The sequence below is a fragment of the Cupressus sempervirens genome, chromosome 10 (assembly GCF_028749045.1).
Source record: "Cupressus sempervirens isolate cs-2001-9-10 chromosome 10, ASM2874904v1, whole genome shotgun sequence".
NCBI classification, from domain to species: domain Eukaryota; kingdom Viridiplantae; phylum Streptophyta; class Pinopsida; order Cupressales; family Cupressaceae; genus Cupressus; species Cupressus sempervirens.
The window spans coordinates 585756034-585779220 of NC_143127.1; the positions used below are offsets into that span (position 1 = coordinate 585756034).

Genomic DNA, 23187 nt, shown 5'->3' on the forward strand with positions numbered 1-23187 from the left:
CTAGATATTCTAGAAGCATTCTAGAGGCCTTTATATACAAGCACTCCTAGTGTACTTGTACATGAATTGAATACTATATTGTTATTCTGATCATACTCTTGCATATTCAGTGCTTGTGCTTGAGTTCCTTGGTCTTGGGTAAATTTTTCCCTAAGGAAAATTCTTACAAACATGATACTTAATGAAGACAATATTGAAAACTAAAAATATAATTGATGAAGACAATACTAAAACTAAAAATATAACTAATACATGTTAAACTTTTATTGTGTTGAATGATCTCATAAGATCAAGCATGATTAAATGAGAAATGCGTGATGTAGACAGGTGTACTTAATTACATAGAAAGAGGGTTTCATTTGAACTCACAAAAATATATAAATAAATTTAAAAAATATTATATTAATGAGAGAAAAAAATCATCCATAAAGGATAATAATTCTCATCCTAGAAATGCAATCAATCTCATCCTGTTATTTATAAAATCTTACTAATTTATGAGAATCTTAGTTAAATTTCTATCTCTCGAAAAAGGAAAAAAAATCAAGGATATAAGCTATCTATAAAGATAGGGAGAAAAGTTAAATTTAAAATCTTTTTGATTTTCTTTTGTTATAAAGGAGGCCTTAGAAGCCCTTAGATTTTAGATGTCGATGTAGGAGGATAAAACATACGTCTTCTACAACCATATGCTAATTCATTATCATATTAGTTATAGCCTAATTGCTCAAAATTCAATTAAACTATAAAGTCAATCAATCTTTCTATACCTAAACTTAGTTTTCTATTTGAATGATTATTATTTGATTTATTTGAAATAAGTACAAATATCTTTTCAACAAAGATATGCTTATAGAATCTTCTATCTAGAGAATATCTTGAATTATCAATTGGAAACTTATAAAAATATTATTAGGATGGTATTCCTAATAAAAGGGATTACTAAGAAGTTAGATTAATCAGAAACTTTTTCAAAACCTAAGTGAATCTTTATATATTAATTTCTCTTATAAAAATATTTTCACCATTTACACCCTTATTAGCTAGACTATCTACTTCATTATTTCCTTCCCTATATATGTGTTTTATAATAATTTCTTCAAAATTATCAACTATGGATAAGGCATATCAAGTTTGGAATTTAGAATCCAATTGGGGGTCTCTTCTTTTCTTAACATGTTTAGGATGATTTATAGATCCCCTTTGATAACTAATTTGCTAATTCCTATGTCTCAACATAAGATTATCCCACTATTAAGGCCACTAATACAATTAAGTTATTAGACATTAAACCCAATGGATTGACCCTTTTTTATAAGCATACACCTTTATTTGAATAAATGATACAACCTATACGAGCTATACCTAGATTACCTCTAGAGGCCCCATCAAAATTTAACTTTGACCACCCAGTAGGGGAAGGTTCCCTCTTACAATTTTTCCTATCTACTTTATTGGATTTGGAGTAAATCAATGGTGGATTAAAAAGATTAAACCCTTTTTTCCCCATTTCTGCATCATATTTAGAAAATAATCCTCCTTCTTTATAATTATTTCTAAGATTATTGTTAGCAACCTCTAAAATAGAAGGTTCTAACTTGATAAGAAATGAGGCTATATCCATATTTTCATTATGAACTATTCATCTGTTCCTTTCTTTCCATATTTCCCATAAAAGGATAGATGGGAAAATTTTCCACAAATTATAATAAATCTTAGAAATTTCATATTTTTTCCAACTTCTTATGAAATCTAAAAGATATATAGAAAAAATAGATTGCCAATTTAATTTCTTGCTTAACCAGTACCAACAAGTTTTAGCGAAAGGACATGTGAAAAGTAAGTGTCAGAAGTTTTCAAATCATTTTCACAAAGTAGACATCTTGACAAACCTTCATAACCCATTTTAGTAAATTTGTCTCGATTGTTAGAATTTTATTTTGCAAAGATGCTAATAAGAAAATACCTACTTTTGGTAAGCATGCTAGATCTCAACATTAATTAAGAGTGATATCAATTTTATCCCATTGCTGTGAGTTCATGATCTTCTCATAACCTAATTTGTCTCTATAATTTCCATCCTTTGAGGCTCCCCATATAAGTTTATCTTTCCTATCATTATGATTTGTTTTCCTATTACTTGGGAATTGTTCAAATATTTTTTTTCTTCTAATGAAAAAGATGTTTCATTTAAGGATTTCCATTGCCATCCCCCATATTGATTATTGTTAATTTTAATTTTATAGTCAATCACATACTTACCCCATTGACTATAAAGTGTATATTTTTTAATATTTATAGGTAAATTTGCACCATCTGGAGAGGGAAGGTCATTGCATGAATCTTCCCAAAAAAAGGTGTCTTTCCCTAGACCTATGTCTGAGGTCATATTTTTAGTTATTAATGATTGTCAATTCACCATAACATTCCAAATTCTAGACCCTTTTGATAGATTAATTATTCTAAACAAACATAAGGGATTATTACTATTTAGATACTTATGATATAATATATTACCCCATTTATTATTATATTATTTAAAAATTCACTAGATAATTTTTTTCCCCAAAGCCTCATTTTTGAACCTTCAATTTTTTATACCTAAACCACCAAACTCTTTAGGTTTACAAATATTATCTCATTTAATCAAAACCTATTTTTTGTTATGTCCAGTACCTTTCCAAAGAAACGCTTTAAATTTTGAGTCTAATTTCTTTTTCACATGTTTAGGAAGAGAAAGACATGACATATGATAAGTGGGAATGGCTGAAAGAACCACTTAAATTATAGTCATCCTTTCTACTTTAATTAACAATTTCCATTTCGAACTACCCATAACTTTATCCACTTTTTCTAAAATTGTGTCCCAAGATTTACCTTCCCTAATTCCTTTTTCAAGTTGAATACCAAGATATTTACATGGGAAAGTTCCTTTTTAGTATATCCCATTATTCCACATATCTCTCTTTCTATTTTCTCTTTAGTATTAATAAAGAAGATCTTAGATTTGTTAGCATTTATCTTCTAACCTAGTGCTTCCATATAATTATTTATTATTTATTTAAATTTTTGAGCATCTTCCAATGTAATTTCTCCTAGAAGTATAGTATCATTCATAAATTTTTGAAGAGTAATATTAGAGACTTCCTCTATAACTTTTATACCTTTAATTTTCCTATCAAACTGGGCCTTTTCGATAGCTCCTCCAAAAGATTCTACCATAATAATGAAGAGAAAAGGAGCTATAAGATACCCTTGTCTAATTCCTTTGGAAATAATTAAAAAACCTTCAGGAGATCCATTTATAAGAAGGGACAATTTTGGAGTCAAAATACAATTAAAAGTTAAATTAATCCATTGACAAGAAAAGATGAAAGCTTCAAGAGTTTTGCATAAGAATCTCCTATCTACTTTATTAGAAGATTTTTGAATGTCCAATTTAATTTAAATTGCAAGAATCCTTATTGGTTATATTGAATGGGTTCATTCTTGAATAATGATTATACCATTAAAAAAATAGACCTATTCAGAACAAAACCTATTTGTTCCTTACAAATGAGTATATGGAGATTTTTTTAAAATCTATTAGCTAGCGCTTTAGATTAAAAATTATAGATAGTATTGCATCGGTATAAAGGTATAAAATCTCCTAACTCCTCATAATCAAATTTCTTTATGACTAAAGCTAAGAAAGTATTATTAATTTCAGCCAAAAGAGAGATAGAATTCTTAGTAGCTTTAATAGCCTTCAAAAGGTCCTCTCCTACTATGTCCTAATATTTTTGAATGAAAAAAAGGATGAAAACCATTCAAACTTGGAGATTTATTAGGATTAAGTTGAAATAGGACCTCTTTTATTTCTTCTTTAATAAATTTCTTATTGTAGATTTTGTTGTCTTTTGCTATCATTATTTTAGGAATCGAACCAAACATCTTAGTTTGGACTATTAAGTTTTAAGAATCAATTTTTTTTAGGATATCCCAATAATATTTAAGAAAAAATTCTAATATTTCATTAGGGTTTTCAGTAACCCTTCCTAAGTGATCCTTGATTCTTGATATTATGTTGATATTTCTACTATTGATAGTGCCATTGTGATTTTTTTTTATATTCCTATCTCTTTCTAGTAACTAGTGTTCTCTAGATTTTTGTTTCTTGAAAACTTCTTCTTTTGCTAGGATAAATTCTTGTTTAGTCAAAAGACATTTCTCTTTATTAGATTTTTCATTATCCATACCTACCTTAATGATTTCTTCATCTAGGATTTTTTAAACTCTACTTCACTCTATATTTTTCTTTAGAAATATCATTAAAGTAACGTTGGTTCCATTTCTTAATTTTTTATTTTAATGATTTCAATTTAGATATAAAACAAACAAAAATTGAGTCTTCACATTTTTCTTTATGCCACCATTGTTTAATTTTATCAAGGAAATGTTTATCTAAGAATCACATTTTTTTAATTTCTCGAAGGTTTTTAAGGTTTTCCTATTTCTAACCTAACTAGAAATGGTTTGAACCTACAGAACTTGGTAGTCCATAATAATACTTAAAGGACGGTTAATTTTTTTAAAATTTCCTTTAAATATAAATCTATCAAATCTTTCAACTATATTATAGAAACCTATTTGTCTATTATTCCATGTAAAGGTCCCATTAGGGAATGAAATATTTAAAAGATCATTTTTAACAAACCATTCTTTAAAGTCTAACATGACCTGATTAGTGTTCAAAGATCCACTTGTTTTTTTCTTTAGGATGTAGAATCATATTAAAATCTCCCCCGATAAAGACATTTTCTAAAGGATTTGATTCTAAGAAACTACTTATCTCATTCCATAATTATTTCTTATTTTTTATTGATGTAGGATCATATCCATTAATAATAATAAATTCTGCTTCACTTTAAAAACTTTTAACTTTTCTCCTCATCCAATTATTATTATATATAAGTCATGAAAAATTAATCAGCCTTGGATCCCATAAAATACCAATCCCTCTAGAAGCCCCAATTGAATCTACTAAATCCATTTTCTAAAATCCTAATATTCTTTTGAGCTTTTCTCCTTCCTCTTTATTAAGTTTTTTTCTTCTTGTATTAAGACTATATCATATTAAAATAAAGTTAAATTATTCTTTAATAAGCATTTTTTATAAGGGACATTTAGTCCCCCAATATTCTATGTAGTTACCTTCATGGTTCAGAGGGAAGGTGCTTCCCCTTCCGTACATTCAAAAAGTCATTGATAATTTTTTGGTTTCCAACCAAACATGTAGCTTCTCTAAGATTAGCTAAGAAATTTATACCTCCCTTCCTCTTTTTTTATCCACAATTTGGAAATTCTAAACCTATGAGATTTGCTTCAATTCCCAAATTATCTAAATTTTTATTTGTGTTATGCACATTATAAATAATTAATTCTACATCTTCTTGCTCCAAATATTCTTATTCTAATTCTTTCATGATTTTATTACTAATATGTTTTCCAATTTCATCTTTTTCTTTGTCTAATGATTTCTTAACTTCAAAACAAACTAAATCTTTAACAATCAAGTCTTGTTGAGAGATTTTTGATGCTTGAACCCCAAATTCCACCCAATAATGAACATTCCTTTTCGTATAAGATTCTAAGCTAATCATTTGTTATTACTTAACACTTCTTCTTGCTTTATTAATTAATATTTCTTAAAAAGTCTTCTACTTCAATAGGAATACAATAATGAGATATAACTTTTACCCTTACATCTTTTTGATAAGGAAAAAATAGTTCCACTTCCTCCTGAAATGTACTATTGAAAAAAATTGTATTTAGAAAGCATACACTTGCCTTCATCTACCTTTTCTAAAAGGGTTGAATTCATATTTTTATTTATCATAAGAGTATTTATTTCTATGAAAACTTTTGAAATATGATTTTCTTGAATATCTTCTAAAAAAAAATCTTCTTCCTCCATATCTAGTTCCATGATTTTTTCTATTAATCACTTTTTATCCTTTAATGCTTCTTCACTATTTTTGTCTTCTAATTTAGAGTCAGAATTCCCATACTTGTCATCTTCTGAGACCATTTTAGAATTTCATTTTTGAATTGCTTGCCCTTCTATTTGAGAAGTCGACATGTTATCTTCTTCAAATTAATTTTTCTCTCCAAAAGTTGTTTGCCAAAATTTATACAACTTTTGTTTCTTGCTTGGAATTTCCTTTGGTGAAATAGTTGCTAGATTATCTAAATGTAATTCTTTAATCCCTGAATTTCTTGATTGTTATTCATCTCTATTTCTTTGGTATTTCTAAATACTACATTCAAATTATCAGGAATACTAGGAAGTTCTAAACTCTTATGTTCTATATTGTTGACTTCCAAAATAAAAGTACTTAACTCTTTTGCATTAACTATTTTTGCATCTTTTTTCTTTTGAATAGAATTATTTGAATTAATATTCTTTTATTTTATCTTAGACTAGTTTTTCTTCTTTAACCTTTTAATTTTCTTTCTTTCTTTTCTTTCAACACCTTTAAAAGGAGAATCCCTAACTAAATTTTCATTCAAAAAAATACTTTCTTGAATCATTAGGGGTTTAGGGTTACTAAAATCCTTATTAATCCCTTCAACTTGATCTGGATTATTTTCTATAATCTATTCATAAGGAATATAGGAGGGATTCTTATTTACTATTTTATGTTGAAATCTACCAAAACCTATTTATTCAAATGATTGTATATAGTTTGAAGGTGATTATCTCTAATAAGATTTCTTTTAGAGTAATTATGTACTTCTATTGATGTAGTTTTATAAATCTTATTTTATTTGGGATAATCTAGGGCTTAGTCTCTCATCCTCCTGCAAAATATGATTAGTCTGGTCTATATGGGTGTTATGTTCCTTATCCCATAAAATAATTTGATCACAAATATCATCATGAATTAATATTATATCCTCAATCAGTTAACTATACAACCTTATATTTTCTTTTATGTGTTTAATGAATAAAGTTTGTTTCTTACAAATTTCACCTTGTTCTAAATTCTTGATCTTGTCCTCAAAGATTGAACTATATAAGTAGCAATTTTTAATCTCAAATGTTTCCTTCCTGTTTTCTTATAAACCACGAGTCTTTTTGACTTTATCATTCCCATTACCATTTTTTTCTAATACAAAATTCTTATTCTCCTTTCTTTTTACTAAATTGACATTTGAATTTAAATCAGATTATAATTCCACTATTTCATCTATTTCAATATCTAAATGAGGAATTTGGATCTTACTACTAAGTTGTTTCTCTTTCTTCTTCGAATCTCCTAAAAAATGACATTTATCTACTCTGGGAACAGAAAAAGGAATCCCCACCTCTGATTAATTATTAAATTTCTATAATTTGAGTCAATCATGAGGTTAATAATTGAATAATAGTTATGCCTAGATTTTGGATCAAAAGGCATAATTTATTGAATGGAATTTTGGTATAAGAAGGGTTAGAACATATAAATTGATCTATTTGAAATGATTTTAACTGGGTCTAAGGTCTGAAACTCAGAATTAATATTAACTAAGATTTTGATATCATTGGATGATGAAAAATTAGATTCTATACCTAGAAATTCACCTATAGAGTTTCCAATTCTTTTTAGGGTCAGAACATGAATAATTTTTGTAGGTAATTTTATGATAATAATCCAAGTTGGTTTGATAATTCTTCTTTTATAAGTATTATCAAATTTAGGAACCCAATTACAAAAAAATACACTATCGCCATTAAGAAAATGTTTAGAATCCTAGATTAATTCTTCTTTAATCTACTTGTTATTACAATGTAGATACATTATATAATTAGAAAGGGAAGTCATAATTACCTTTCCCTAAGATCCTGGTGTTAACCATTTTTCCAAAGTTTACTTGGTCGATGTTGGATTATCCTAGATTACAAATAGCCTGGAATGGTTTTACAGCCAAACCATTATTTTCTTGAGCAATGGTTTCTTATTATCACAACATTTTCTCTCCCTCTATTTCCATTTCTTTATAATAGGCCCGATGTTGTTTATCTAGAGTATTTAAATTATTTGATAGCTTTCTCCCTTCTGTAAGAACTTCCCTCTTGGGCATACTATCTTTTATAAGTAATGGATTGATGTTATTTTTGTTTATATTAGCATCCTTGTCCAAGTTCATTATTCACATGTGATCTCCTATTTTTTATCATTTTTTTTGTCATTTTCTTGGAATGTTTGTTTGCTTTTATCCCAATGATTCATATGTTTAGTTTTTTTAGATAACCTTCCTTTCCTTTTATGATTTACATAAAACTAGTTGTCTGTTATTATTTTAACATTGTCCATTATTGTCTTTTCCTGAGTTGATTAAGGAAACATAATTATTTTTATTATACCATCTGAGATTAATTTGTTACCTTCTTATTTGAAATGATTCCTTTTTTTGAAATATCTCAATTCTTTGATAGGCTCTCAAAAGGATTATAATGTTGGATAGGTGATACATATATGTTCTTTAAATTGCTCTAGTTATTTATATATTTTGTTCTGGAATAAAAATTTAATCAATTTTTTTCTTTTTTCTTAATCTGGATCCAACTTGAATCATCATCTGAAGGTAGCGTGGGAATATTTACATTCTCAGATGATTTGTACTTATTGATAAATACGTTTTTTCCCAGATACCTATATAGTTTCTTATTTGGTGGAGGGAGTTGATTTTGATTATAATGTATACCATTCTTCCTTTTTGAAATATTTTGATTTGTCGCCACTTTCTTTGATACATTTTCAACCAACAAGCTAAATTGATTGAAGTAGAGGACTGGAGGAATTTATTTATTTGATACCCTTGCATATTTAGTAGAATTGAAGAATTTTACTTGTTTTGCATATTTCTATTTTTTATTTTCTAGAATTTTAGGGTCTTTCCTATTTGTGAGTGAATTATCATAAAAGAAAGCCATCATTTTATCATATATAAATTTCAATAAACACTTCAATTAGACTGTATTAAGAATTCATCTATTTAAAATGGTCTATATGGATGTATAACAACTCTTCTAAGAAAATGATTAAATAATCATAATAACTATCTGAAAAAACTTTAAATTATCCACATCCCTTTTTTTTGCTTAATAGATTACATTAAAGATAGGTAGGTACTCTTGTTAAATCAAATATAATTGAATAGATCTCTCATCTACCTATCAAAAATCCTTCACACATACATTTTATTATGTCTTTAACGAGTAGAGGGAATAGAAGGTTTAGGGTTTTGGAGTCATGATGGTGATGAGGGAGAAGATGACAACACTAACAATGGGGGATTTTAGTTCCTTCTTCTTATGATCATTGGACTAGATGGAATTATGTGGATTTGTGTAGAGGATTGGTGAATTTTTATTTTCGCTTTTCTTTAGGTTACTTTTTTGGAGGTGTTGGGCCTACCCCTAGGCTCCCTACCTCTTGGTTTTTTGGGTAACTTATTGTCTCCCTCTCTTAGTGCTTGTTCATAGTGGTAATTGATGTAGTTTCCAAGTGGGGGCTTTCAACTCTTTTATTCCTATGGTTATTAGTATTTTTTCCCTTATTGTATTCCTCATTCTCTTTGATGGGATTAGAGGGATTTTGGATGCCTCTATCCTACTCAATTGGGGTAGATCCAATGTTGAGTTGGTTTTTTACTCCAAACTTTTGTTGGGGATTTTCTAGTTGATGGTTTTAGTGTTGATTTTCTCTACAGTTTCCTTAGTCATTATTTCCCTCTATTTTTGTGATTTTTCATTAGAATGCCTTAGATCTTGGTTGCATTCCTCCTAATGTCACTACTCTTATGGTGGCTTTGATTCCTTATGAGGAGGGATCTCACTTTTTGGTCCCATGTTAGTCAATGACCTCATTGCTCCTTTGTAATATCCTTATCAAAATTTGATTGAAAACTTGCTATATTTTCTTTTAGGAATTTTGTCAAACACTTGTATAGTAGAGGGATATATGATTGATTTTATTTTCAGTTTTTTTTTAGACTAAGAAAGATGACTTCTAATATAATAGGATGATTGAAAAATGGCTTCTCTTCTGCTTAGTCTACACCTAACACGAAATGCAACTCTTTTGTTTTGTTTTTTCTTGATGCAATATATGACATCTATTCAATGAAAATTAAAACTTACAGCCAAGTGACATTATGTCAAACAGTTTGCACGCAAACTAACATTATATTTCAAACTTCAAAATTGATATTTTGCTGATATATAATTTTTATTTAAAATCAGATGACAATGCCTTCAACTATCTAACTAGACTGTCCATACAGAATCATGTAGATGCATTTTTAGATAATGCATAAACATGAAGATAAAATGAAGGAACTTGAGATTGGTAGGCAACTTTAAAATTGATTAGAATCGGTCATGCACTATAGCGGTATTGTTCATAGTACTGTAGCAATACTACTCAAGACCACTGTAGTGATAACACCATTCATGATTCCTATAGTGATGGCATTGTAGTAGATCGGTATGAACTTCCTAATATGCCTTCGAATTTGCTGCTTAACTCCTTCCAAAGTGCAAATAAAATGAGGGCATCAAATGACCTTTAAATTTGAAGTGTATCTTCTTCATGAATTACTGCAAAAAATCAATAAGCTTCAATGAGATGACTAAAATATCACCTCCAACAAATGCAACAATATCAGCTAATAGTTTCACAGCCTTAAAGTTACCAATCAAAGAGAGTTATCGTTCTCAATGACTAAAATGTCCTGCAGAAACCCTTGGCTTCACAAGTGCACAAGCAACTGTCAATATCAAATCTGGATGCCCTATAATGAGGCTCTCTCCTCTATTTATTCTATTCCTTCACCCCTTCTAGAAGAACACAAAATATTATTTTATTGCACTTTTTCTAGAAGCTTCCTCCTTTCCAACAATAATTAGTTGTGCTTCTAGAAGATTCCCTTTTCCATATAATATAATATTATTTTATTGACTTATGATTTAATATTTATTTTAGTCACTTTTTAATTAAATTAATTAAATATAAAGTCACATTTTAATTTTAAAATTATTTAATGACTTTATAAGAAATTAATTTAATTATTTCACATTTTTTCTCCACTTAGCCTTCAAAGAATGAAAGGCTAAGAATTCCATTGAGAGGCTAAAAAGATGGGGGCATTACAGTCCGCCCCTCTAGAAATTGCTTGTCCCCAAGCAATCTCAACTATGGATGTTGCAAAATCTCTTCACTCTCCCATGTAGCATCCTCAATAGGTAGGTCCTTCCATTTAATCAAATATTCTCTAATGACACGACTTCTCAACTACTTCTCTCTAAAATATAATATAGCCTCTGGTATAAAAATCAACTTACCCTCATCATCTAAGCATGGTAGAACCATAGAAGAACCACATGATGTCCCAATGCCTTCTTGAGGCATGATACATGGAAAATATTGTGCACTTTTCTATCTGTCGACAACTCTAGCTCATAAGCCACTTCATGCACACACCTAATGGCCTGGAATGGTCCATAGTATCATAGCTTGAGCTTCTTTGCACCACTCTTCTTGAGAGTATATTGTTTGTAGGGCTTCAACATCAAATATGGCATGTCCCCAATCTCAAAAGAGCATTCCACTCTCTTCTAATCTGCATACTATTTTTGCTAGTTTTGTGCCTTCTAGATGTGTTCATGAAGAGCCCTCATGATATCTTGATTTTCCTATAACATGTCTCCAGCACTGGGAACTCTACTATCACTCATCAACAAATCAAGAAAGCTAGGAGCCTGATAACCATAAAAGGCCATGAATGGTGTCATCTGAATAGAAAGATGGTAAGTGGTATTGTAGCAGTACTCAAAAAGGTATATCCACTTAACCCACCCTTTTTGATGCCTAGCAATATAATTTTTGAGATACCCTTCCACCCATTTGTTGACTATCTCTAGCTGTCCATCTATCTAAGGATGGCAACTAGTACTCGGAGAAAGCTCCGTCCCACACAATCTAAAATGCTCCTGCCAAAAATTGCTCATAAACCAACTGTCTCAGTCACTAACCATGTTTCATGGTAATCCATGCAATCTAAACACCTCACAAAAAAATAGTTTAGAAACTTGTGTGGCTGAATATGAAATACTAACCAAAAAGAAATGTGTAAACTTGGTCAAGCGATCAACCACCACATATATGCCATCCTTACCTTGTGCTTTTGGCAACCCTGTGATGAAGTCCATGGATATACATTCCCACTTCCTGTTTGGAATTGGAAGTGGCTCTAATAAACTAGCAAGATATGTATGGTCCTGTTTCTTCTTCTGAAAAACAACACACTCCCTAGCATATCATAGAACATCAGATTTTAGTCCTTTCCAAGTGAACCTCTCCCAAACCTATCGATAGGTTTTTAAATACCTGAGATGGCCTACCAATGGTGAATCATGAAAGAACCTCAATACTATGTTCTTTACTTTTGATCCTAGAGTCAAGAAGATCCTCCCCTTATAAATGATAAGATCATTCAACACTATGTACCTATCATCGTACAGTGACCCATCAATAATACCTAAAGCCCAAGAATCCTTAGCATATTTTTCCACAATCAAATGACTCCAATCCTCTGAAACCTCAGCCATAGAGCTCGGCAAGACAAGGCATTAGTGACTATATTTTGTGAACCTTTAACAAAATAAATGTCAAAGTCATAAGATTGCAACTTGTTTACCCACTTCTATTGATACTCATTAAAATCTCACTGCCTAAGGAAATGTCTCAAGAGCTCTATTATGGTCCATTTTTATAATGAACTTACTCCCCACTAAGTACTGCCTAAACTTGGCCAATGCATGCATAATGGCCAACATTTCCTTGTCACATATATTGTAGCTCCTCTTAGGACCTCTTAACTTCCTACTCTCATATGCAATTGGATGTTTGTATTGCATAAGGATAGCTCCAATCCCCTCACCTAAAGCATCACACTACAACTCAAAGGGTTTAGTGAAATCAGGCAATGCAAGCACTGGGTAAGTAGTCATAAGTTGTTTGAACATCTCAAAGCATTCCTATGCCTCATGAGTCCAAACAAAAGCCCCTTTCTTGGTCAAATTTGTAAGTGATGTTGCATGGCGAGAATACTCATTGACAAATCTACGATAGAATCCACATAAGCCCAAAAATCCTCTAAGTTGTGTTAGATTCATTAGAGTAGGCCACTCAACAGTTTCCTTGACCTTATTCGGATCCATATGAACTCCTTATGCACTAATGAAGTGACCCAAATATAATAATTTTTTCATACCCAAGTCACATTTAGATTCCTTGGCATATAGAGATTCATTACCAAGAATACCCAAAACTATATCAAGATGTGCAAGATGCTCTTCCCATGTCCTACTATAAACCAAGATATCATCAAAGAAGACTAACACAAACCACCTCAACTATGAATGAAACACCCTATTCATAGTAGACTAGAATGTAGCAAGGGCATTGGTTAGCCCAAATGGCATAACCATAAACTGAAAATGTCCACAGTGGCAACGAAAAGTTGTCTTCTCAATATCTTCTTCCCTCACACAAATTTGGTGGTAACCTAATCTCAGATCAATTTTGGAGAAGTACTTGGCACCATGCAATTCATCAATCAACTCATCAATCCTTGGAATGGGATATCTATTCTTGATTTTTCTCTTGTTAAGCATTCTATAATCAATACACATCCTTAGAGTACCATATTTTCTTTTTAACTAATACCACTGATGAAACAAAAGGTGACTTACTTCTATCTCATCTTTGAGCTGTTTAGGGTGCCTATAGGGAGTGACTATCATGGGCTTAGCACCCTCCTCCAATTAGATGATGTGCTCTATCCCTCTATCTGGAGGTCTACCAGGTGGAATCTCGCAAAAGACCTTATCATGCTTGATCCTCAACTCTTGTATATTAGGAAGATAAATAGGTTTTTTTTCTCTTCCTATGTTGGCTTCAAAACACAACCTACTGCCCACTCAACCATGTCATGATGCAAGAGATGTTCCATTCTCCTCAAAGAAATAGTCTTTCAACTGGTGTCTTTGAGTGCTTTCAACACATGAGTTTTTCCATCCACCTCAAATCTCATTTCCATCTCACGAAGGTTGAGGGTGAATATTCCCATGTCATGTAACCATGTCATTCCCAAAAACCATATCTATGTCTCCCATGTTCACCACATAAAATCTGCCTTGAACTCATAATTATTCAAGCGCATGAGAAAATTTGAAATCATCTTGTTGCACCTAATAGTGCAATCATCAGCAACCTTAACTTGAATTCCCTCAAACTCCTTAGTGTGTATACCACACCTCTCAACAAGCCTAACATCAATGAAATTGTGTGTCGCACCTATATCAAGAAGGTTAATAATCTTTTGATCGGCAAGAACCCCTTGCATCCTAAAAGAACCTTCTTGTTGAATACTTGTGAGATGAGCCCCTTTAAGCTTCACTTCTTCCTCTAATTCTTCATCATGTTCTGATTTTTTTGATTCTAAATCATTAATTTCAGATTGCTGGTCTGAATCAAAATCTTCAACTAGTGCCCACATTGCACGATTTTACTTTCCCTTAGGTTTCATAGGGTAGTCATGGTTAATATCATATGGTCCCTTACAATAGAAGCATAGTTTCATCTTCCTTAAATCATTAAGAGTCTCATGGTCAAACAGAAAAGTCTTAGGAAACTTCTTGTTGTCATGATTGGAAAATGTTCCCTTTGATGTAAACTTGCTAGTAGGGGCAGTGAACTCCATGCTTTGTGCCTTCTTCATTGCTTCCTGTAGTGAGGGAGGATTGAAAGCTTTCAACCAACTCTTCAATGGCTCCATCAATCTTTCCATGAATACGACCACCAATCTTCTTTCACTAATGTTAGGAACCATGACCGATAACTATTGAAAGTCATTCACATAAGCATCAAGGGAACCATGCTATTTTAGTTGTGTCAATTCATGGAAACTCACCTCAGGATCTTTGACATCAAACTTTTCAATTAGCCTATTGGTAAACTCCTCATATGTAGTGATAAGGTTGTGTCCAAGAGTGATTAACCCATGATACCACCACTTGTGAGCAACTCCTTCAAGATGTAGTGTGGAAAATCTTATGGCATCCTCTTCAGGCATTGGTCTCAAAGAAAAATTATTATCAAGCTTTTGAACCCAAGACCTAGCTGTGCATTTGTTACTGCCATCATAGTAAGGCATGGAAATCTTACCAAGTGTTTGTTGATAGTCATTTCTTGGAGCATAGTGATCATTCCTTCCTCCTCTCCTATTTCTTTGATTCATGAATTGATCAAATGTTCATATTTCTCTCATATTAGGAAGGAGAGTGGTATACTCCAAGTAGGCCTGTCTAGCTTCGTCTCCAAAAGAAATAGCTGGCGCATCATGTGGTTGTTGTTCTCTTGGTGTAAAGGTCAGAAAAAGAGGCCTAGGGGTTAATCTTCTAGTATCTTTAGTGTGATGTATAGACCTTTCCTCATTAACTCCACTATATTCAGCTGTGTTTTGATTTTGAGTGGATTGCTGATCCATTTTTGCTAATAAGCGTCTCATCATATCAAGCATGGTATCAAATCTCCTTTAAGCTCTTGCATCCCTATTTTCTTCTTCTGCCATATTTTGAATTGTTTTGCTAGTATCTCTTTCTCTTAGAGCTTTTGAGAATGTATCCCCTTCAACCTAAGGATTTTAATATTATTGTCTCTATTTTTCCTTGTTATAACATCTGATTTCACTCTCACTCATCTGTTGTTTGACTAATGACGGGATGGCAAGATGAAAGCTTTGATACCATTGTAATATCCTTGTCCAAATCTAATTGAAAATTTGATATAGTTGCTTTTAGGAATTTTTTCAAACACTTGTATAGCAGAGGGATATATGACTGACTTTATTTTCAGTTTGTTTTTAGAATAAGAAAGATGACTTCTAATATCATAGGATGACTGAAAAATGACTTCTCTTTCGCTTAGTCTACACCTAACATGAAATGCAACTCTTTTTTTTTGTTTTTACTTGATGCAATATATGATATCTATTCAATGTAAATTAAGACTTACAACCAAGTGACATTATGTCAAACAGTTGGCATGCAAACTAACATTATATCTCAAAATTCAAAATTAATATTTTACTGATATATAATGCTCATATAAAATTAGGTTGCAATGCCTTCAACAATCTAACTAGACTGTCTATACAGAACCGAGTAGATGTATTTTCAGATAATGCATAAACATGAGGGAACCTGAGATTGGTAGGCAACTTTAAAACTGATCAGAATCGGTCATGCATTGTAGCAGTCTTGTTCACAGCACTATAGCAATACTATTCACAACCACTATAGCGATAACACTATTCATGATTCCTATAGCGATGACACTATAGTAGATGGGTATGAACTTGCTAATATGCCTTTGAATTCACTGCTTAACTCCTTCCAAAGTGCAAATAAAATGAGGGCATCGAATCACCCTTAAATCTAAAGTGTATCTTCTTCATGAATTGTTGCAAAAACTCAATAAGCTTCAATGAGATGATTGAAATATCACCTCCAAAAAATGCAACAATATCAGCTAATAGTTTCATTGCCTCAAAGTTACCAATCAAAGAGAGTTATCGTTCTCAATGACTAAAATGTCTTGCAGAAACCCTTGGCTCCGCAAGTGCACAAGCAAATGTCAATGTCAAATCTAGATGCCCTACAATGAGGTTCTATCCTCTATTTATTCTATTCCTTCACCCCTTCTAGAAGAACATAAAATATTATTTTATTGCACTTTTTCTAGAAGCTTTCTCCTTTCCAACAATAGTTAATTGTGCTTCTAGAAGACTCCCTTTTCCATATAATATAATACTATTTTAGTGACTTATGATTTAATATTTATTTTAGTCACTTTTTAATTAAAATTAATTAAATGTAAAGTCACCTTTTAATTTTAAAATTATTTAATGACTTTATAAGAAATTAATTTAATTATTTCACCTTATTTCTCCACTTAGCCTTCAAAGAATGAAAGGCTAAGAACTCCATTGAGAGGCTAAAAAGATGGGGACATTACATCCTTGTCTCTTGTGGGTGCTTGTTATTAAGGTGAAGATCCTTTTGAGGTGGAGGATCAAATTATTTTGGTGTCTTGGTGCTAGTTTGTTGAGGTGGGAAGTGGGTTCTAATGGTCTTCTCTTTCAGATGTCCTGTTGGTGACATGTTGGACCTTGTCTAGAACTTCTTTGACTTTGGTCCTTCTCCCCACTTTCCCTATTGAGGTGGTTCTCTCTACTTTGGAGTTGGGGAGGAATTCCTCTATTTTTTCAAGTTTTTTTTCTAGTGGTTTATGATGGATTAACATTTGATCCCCATGTCTAGGTTATGTTTCCTACTAGGCTATAAATTTGGTTAAGATTTATTTTTCTATCAGTTTTACAACTTTTGAGGTTATTTTTTTATTGGTTGGGTTGGGGTCTTTGCACCTCAACCATCTTGGATAGAGTTGAAATTGTTGTTAAGTCCCGTTTTTAAAAAGTTTCCATTAGATGGTCTTGAGTTCTCTATTTAGTTTTTTCATTCAGATGGGTGCTACTAATTTTCAAGGGCCCTTTTTGGTAGCTAGATTCTTTTTTTTATCATGGCTGGTAGGTTTTGGTTTATTCCAATCCCTGGGTGGAGTTAAGGTCTTCTTACAACATATGCTTTGATGGACTACATTGTTTTGTTCTAATGGCTCAGGGAGCCATGTATTTTTTATCTTATAGTTTAGGGAGCCTCAAAACCCCATTGATTTCTACTTTGTAGAGCTATTTTGATGTTGTTCTAGCCATATATGCTAGTTTTTCTTGGGAAATAAGGTCTATTTTTCCAATCTCTCATACACTTGCATTTCATGTACATCTACTTTGTTGTGTAATATCTGTCATAAAGTTTTATATTGATGGGGTTCTAGATCCCTGGTAAAATCTTCTTGTATGTGGTTTTAGGTCTCCTCAAGACCTAGTTTTACTCTAACAAAAACAATCCTCCACACATGATGTACTCTCAGGGTATCACAGTACTAATGGTTATCATTTAAGCCATAACTATTCTATAAATATCTATGTCATATTTATCATTTACTTATGAAATTGTAAGGTTTGCATAAAAAATGACTAAGAATAAAAGAAACAAGAATGAAAGTGGAAATTATTTTCATAACACTTGTAAAATTGAACACAACCCACTATTATTTCCTTATGAACCATATTTTTATGTAATTTTTCTATGTCTAATTATGATATCAATTAATATGACCATCATATATATTTTATGTATCTTCTACCTAACAATTATTGATGTTCTTATCTTAATGATAAAATTATATATAAAATTCCCTTCTTATTCACATTTGATTATTCTTTGCAATCCATATCTCCCTAAAATGGTTGATTTTAAATAGTTTCTATTCCATATAAAAATAACTAAACATGTTATTCATCAAAAAATATGTTAGACATCAAATTTTTTTTTGTAAGTTCTAAGATGGACATTGACAACAATCTCATTGAATTTTAGTTGTATTGATTTGACATACCACTTGTCATGTACTCACCTAATTGTATAATTTGTATGTGTTATTTTAGATATTCACAACTTTCAATACATCTATGCAATTAAAGTTCAATAACTCTACTATTTCTAACCATCCATTTTATATAATCACACTCAAGTTTATTTTAAATAGTAAGTAGACATGTAAAAAATATATTCTTCACTGTAATACTCTAATTTCTCTATTTCACTATGGTGATGCCATCTACTATTCAAGAAAATAATAATAGATGTGAGGAGAAAATAATAATAGATGTGAGGAGAAAATAATTATAGTGATCAATTAGCTAGACAAAATTGGAAAGAATGACTACAATGAAAACTCAATGGGAAATCCTCCCAAAAAATGCACCATCAACATTAGGGTGTAGAATTTCCTATTAGGAGAATGAAATACAATCATTAAGGGAAAGAAATATACATTAATTGTATTATAATTATAATTTCCTATTCTTCTTATCTATTACCATTAAACAAGGATGATAATGTTGTATTATCAAGATGATACTTTTAGATTATGGAGATGATGCTATTGTATTATTGAGATGATACTATTTTATGTTCGCTCTGTAGGATCAACTAGAGACAAGTACTCTAAATAACTTAACTTAGATTGAAGAAATTTGACTTCCAACTATCAATAGCTCTGCATATAATTTGAGGTGTGCATGGTATTAAACTTTTGAGTTGCCTATGCTTTCAACTATAATCATTCTACATGAACGTCCCTCACCATGATACTTATAATTGACATACAATCGATTTCAAGTTTGTTACAACTAATTTATGTATTATAGTTTTTCCATGCATGATAATAAAATTTGAGGTTTTGCTTGCTAGTTTTGTTCTTCTCCATCTCTAAAATTTGATTACTAAAACTCTTGTAAAATGTACAAGTATTGTTGTTTAAATTTGTATTCTTTTGTTTACATTGTAGCATTACATTTTAAATAGGAACAAAAATTCTAATGCTAGGAAAAATTACAATGTAATTTTATTTGTAGAGTTTCCATTGTGTATAAAAATGTCTAACTTATAAGAGAACTTTCTAAACCTCTCAATGTCAAAGAACGATAAGTATTTTCTAATTTGAACTAATAGTTGAGTCCCGATATTCTTTCCAAAACTCCATCAAGTCCAAAAATTCATCCAACCTTGACTGATTAAAAAAATTTAGTCTGTAAGCACACATTAAGTCTTATAGGCTTAATTAAGCCTAAAACTCATCCAACTAAGTATACAAGACCCATTAAAAAGATCAATCCTATATGCTATTTATTGTCTACACACAAGAAAGAAACTGTATATGAGGATTTGATTTATGTTTTTATAAAAAATAATAGGTTGATAAAGTCGGGTTCATGACCATGAGAATAAACCTACAAATATTAAATCATTAAAATATGTTCAATTTGAACTTTTGATTTCTATATTCTATCATGAGAGTTATGTATAATTTTTTGGTGAGACTCCTGACAAGATCAATTCACCACTTTGAAGAAGGATTGAGAACAACAAACAAACAAATAAACAATTCACTTATTTTGAAAGAAGGTTTGAAAACAACAAACAAATATCCTATACACTTAAATTGCTGTTTAATCCTTTACACATTCAATTTTATATAAGATTAATAAATCACGTTTATGTCTACACAAATTTAACATATTAAAAGTGTGTGTTTTAACTTGATTTGCTGAGCACCATTAGAGGGGACGATCCACAACAATTCAAACCTCCTAATATCTGTATATGATAACATATATTTATAAATAAAAATTGAAATACACATTTTAAATTTATATCTCATACGTCTGAAACATTAGCACGACTAGATTTGCTAAGCATTAATATAAAACTATGATTAAGATTATAATAAGACATATAAATGATATGGAGAGCGGGATCATCTTGCCATGGTTTGATTGGGAGGAGGAAGTGTTGCAGTGGCATTCCCGTGCCGTTGGTTTTGCAGATTTCCAGTCCAACCTGCAACAAGCAAAAAAATTAAATTAATGAAATTCAAAAGCATCTAAACAACTCTAAGAATGAATAAAGATGTATGTATTACCAAGAGCAGGATCATATCCTCTGTATTTGAGCTCCTTGTATTCCTGACAGAGCGCGCAGGGTTCACATAAACAATGGACGAGACAATCTGAGCATGGGGTCTCTGCCAAGTTATATTTGGCCCGCATCTTCGTTCTGTACATGCACGAATAACACCAACCAAGCCCCGTAAAACAAACAGGACCATACACTCCTACCATCGCATATCCCGCAAGACACAGCAACCCATATATTCCTCCGCTCACAACGCATGCTGCCACAATAATTTCAACCATTCATTCAACCTTACGAATTGCATGCTAATCTAATGATGGGCAACACAAATTACTTTCTTACACGTAGAACCCTCGTCCACAATCTCCACTATCTGCCCGAAAGTGATACAAGGGCACCATAGCGTGAGGCAACCTGCAATCCCACAGTATTCGGCCAATTATTATTATTATTATTAATGTTGACATATATAAGGAAGACAAATGAAGGAAGTAAATAGATAGATAGACAGAGTCATACAATTGGAAGGGTCTTCCGTGCAGGCAAATATGTCAGAGGCCCACAGTCCGGGAAGATCATGCAGTTGCACGCCTTGTACCAGATGAAATTGCGGCGGCGGCTGCACGTATATCATATTTACAAACTGAGCGCTAGCATTTTGAGCGGGAGGTGGAGGAGGAGGCGGCGGCGGAGGATGTTGTAGGTGAGGGTGAGCGTAGGGAGTTTGATGAGGCAGCGGATACCCTGTTGCCATTGGTGGATAAGCAGGGGCATTTTCAGGCGGAGGCTGAGCGTAGGGACTTTGCGGTGGCGGCGGTGGAGGCGGCTGGATGTAGCTATTCTGAACATTGTGAGGCGGCGGTGGATAGGCTTGAAATTCTTGCTGCTCTACTGTTGGGGCCGATGGGGTATACATCTCTCTTTCTTCCTTCTGCTCTTGCTCCTCCTGTTCGGCTGCTGGGGATCATTTTCAATGATGCATTAATTAGGGCACGTATAAAATATTCACAACGCTAACATGGGCTTCGTCGTTGTTTCTTCTTCAATTTTGCCGGCTTTCGCCGGCATCTAAACAATGGTCTTTGGTGGTAACGAAGATAATGATTTTAGCCAGTGCTACCGTGTTCGTTGCACTCGCTCATAGCTGTTGCTTTCTCACGAGCCTTACAGACGCTAGCTGCCATTATAATAAAAATAAGGTGTCTAATGCGATAATTGCGATGTGCTGGTAACATCGCTCTTTGTAGTATTGAAATAAAAGTTCTTGATAAATTTAATATATAAAAATCTGTGGTGTCACCTAGTTCTTGTCAAATGCTCATAATCTGAGCGGAACATTGGTCTACTCACATTCGAGATTTTTATTATATTATTCAATATTTGACAAAATCAAGAATTTTTTTACAGATGCTTAAACTGATGAAGGCAATTTTTTAATAGGCCCGTTTGGCAATGGGAATACAAGCGGAATAGGCATATGTAAGTTCTTAAAATTTTGAATTCTTTGTTTGGATGTACCAAATCAGATTTGGAATACGAAGTAAAATAGGAATACGTATTCCAATTTTGGCCCAAAAATGGGGTTTTGCAATTCCACCCAAATACGTGTTATTGGAATATGTATTCCTATTTCACTTTTATTTATTTTAGAAAACATAAATTTTGGGGTCCACGAATTCCCCATCAAATATTGGCTGAACCAAATAGGAAACAGAAATACATAGCCCCATTTTCTATTCCAAAATAGCTATTCCTATTCCCATAGCCAAACAGGCCCTAAAAAACATATTTATTATAAATTTCATGAGAGGTATAAAGAATTTTTAATAGTTAAGAATAATTTCTATTTGATATAAAATAATACTATTATTTTTTAGTTGCTAACAATTAAATGATTTCTATTTTATTATGGAACTATATAATTTATAACCATCCTACAAGCTTTGATTTATAGTTTCTAGATTTTCATATATATGTTTCTATAAACTTACTAATAGCTCCATTCCTTGTGTCATCACCCTAAAAAAGGGATAGTCTTAAAAAATGCCCTATTTGTTCTAATCTATAACCTCTCTCTTTATAATGTGAGTCTTAATTATCTGATTAATTTGTCAAAATAATTAAATTGATCTAAACCATCATAAAATATCAAAAAATTGATCAAATATCTTACTAATTACCCTTGGCTTAATTAATTAATTGAATCCACATGGCTAAGATAATTAATTACAACATATTAAATAAAATAATCTAAACTACAAGTCATTGCTAAAGGACAATTAAGTATAAAATTGAATCAATTAGAGATAATCACATGGATAAGTGAGAACAAAAGACAACCCTCCATCTTATATTAATAATTGTAGGAGTTGGTGTGCAAATGATACAAAACCCAATTTAACAAAATCCACAAATATCAATTGCAAGCAAATATTTGTTACGAGGAAGAGAGAAGCAAAGGAGAGAAGAGTGGCTCTCAAAGATGAAAATATATT

The 23187-nt window shown here is 31.6% G+C and overlaps 1 protein-coding gene across 1 annotated transcript; it reads right to left on the reverse strand.

Annotated features, from left to right (window-relative positions):
- Positions 1-20534: 20534 nt before the first annotated feature.
- On the reverse strand, positions 20535-21927 carry LOC149535222 (uncharacterized). The gene is made up of 5 exons (XM_089806118.1): positions 21813-21927; positions 21212-21649; positions 21035-21106; positions 20700-20951; positions 20535-20617 (listed from the first exon to the last, which is right to left on the reverse strand). The coding sequence occupies exons 1-5, from the start codon at positions 21925-21927 to the stop codon at positions 20535-20537; spliced, it is 960 nt and encodes a 319-aa protein (XP_089662244.1).
- Positions 21928-23187: the final 1260 nt, after the last annotated feature.

What these genes read in the sequence shown, in the direction of transcription:
- LOC149535222 (XM_089806118.1), bottom strand. Translation starts at nt 21,927, where the DNA reads ATGTTACCAGCACATCGCAATTATCGCATTAGACACCTTATTTTTATT. An exon ending in GAGCGAGTGCAACGAACACG is followed by an intron (nt 21,650 to 21,812) that starts GTAGCACTGGCT and finishes AATGATCCCCAG; the next exon opens with CAGCCGAACAGGAGGAGCAA. An exon ending in TGTGGACGAGGGTTCTACGT is followed by an intron (nt 20,952 to 21,034) that starts GTAAGAAAGTAA and finishes TTATTGTGGCAG; the next exon opens with CATGCGTTGTGAGCGGAGGA.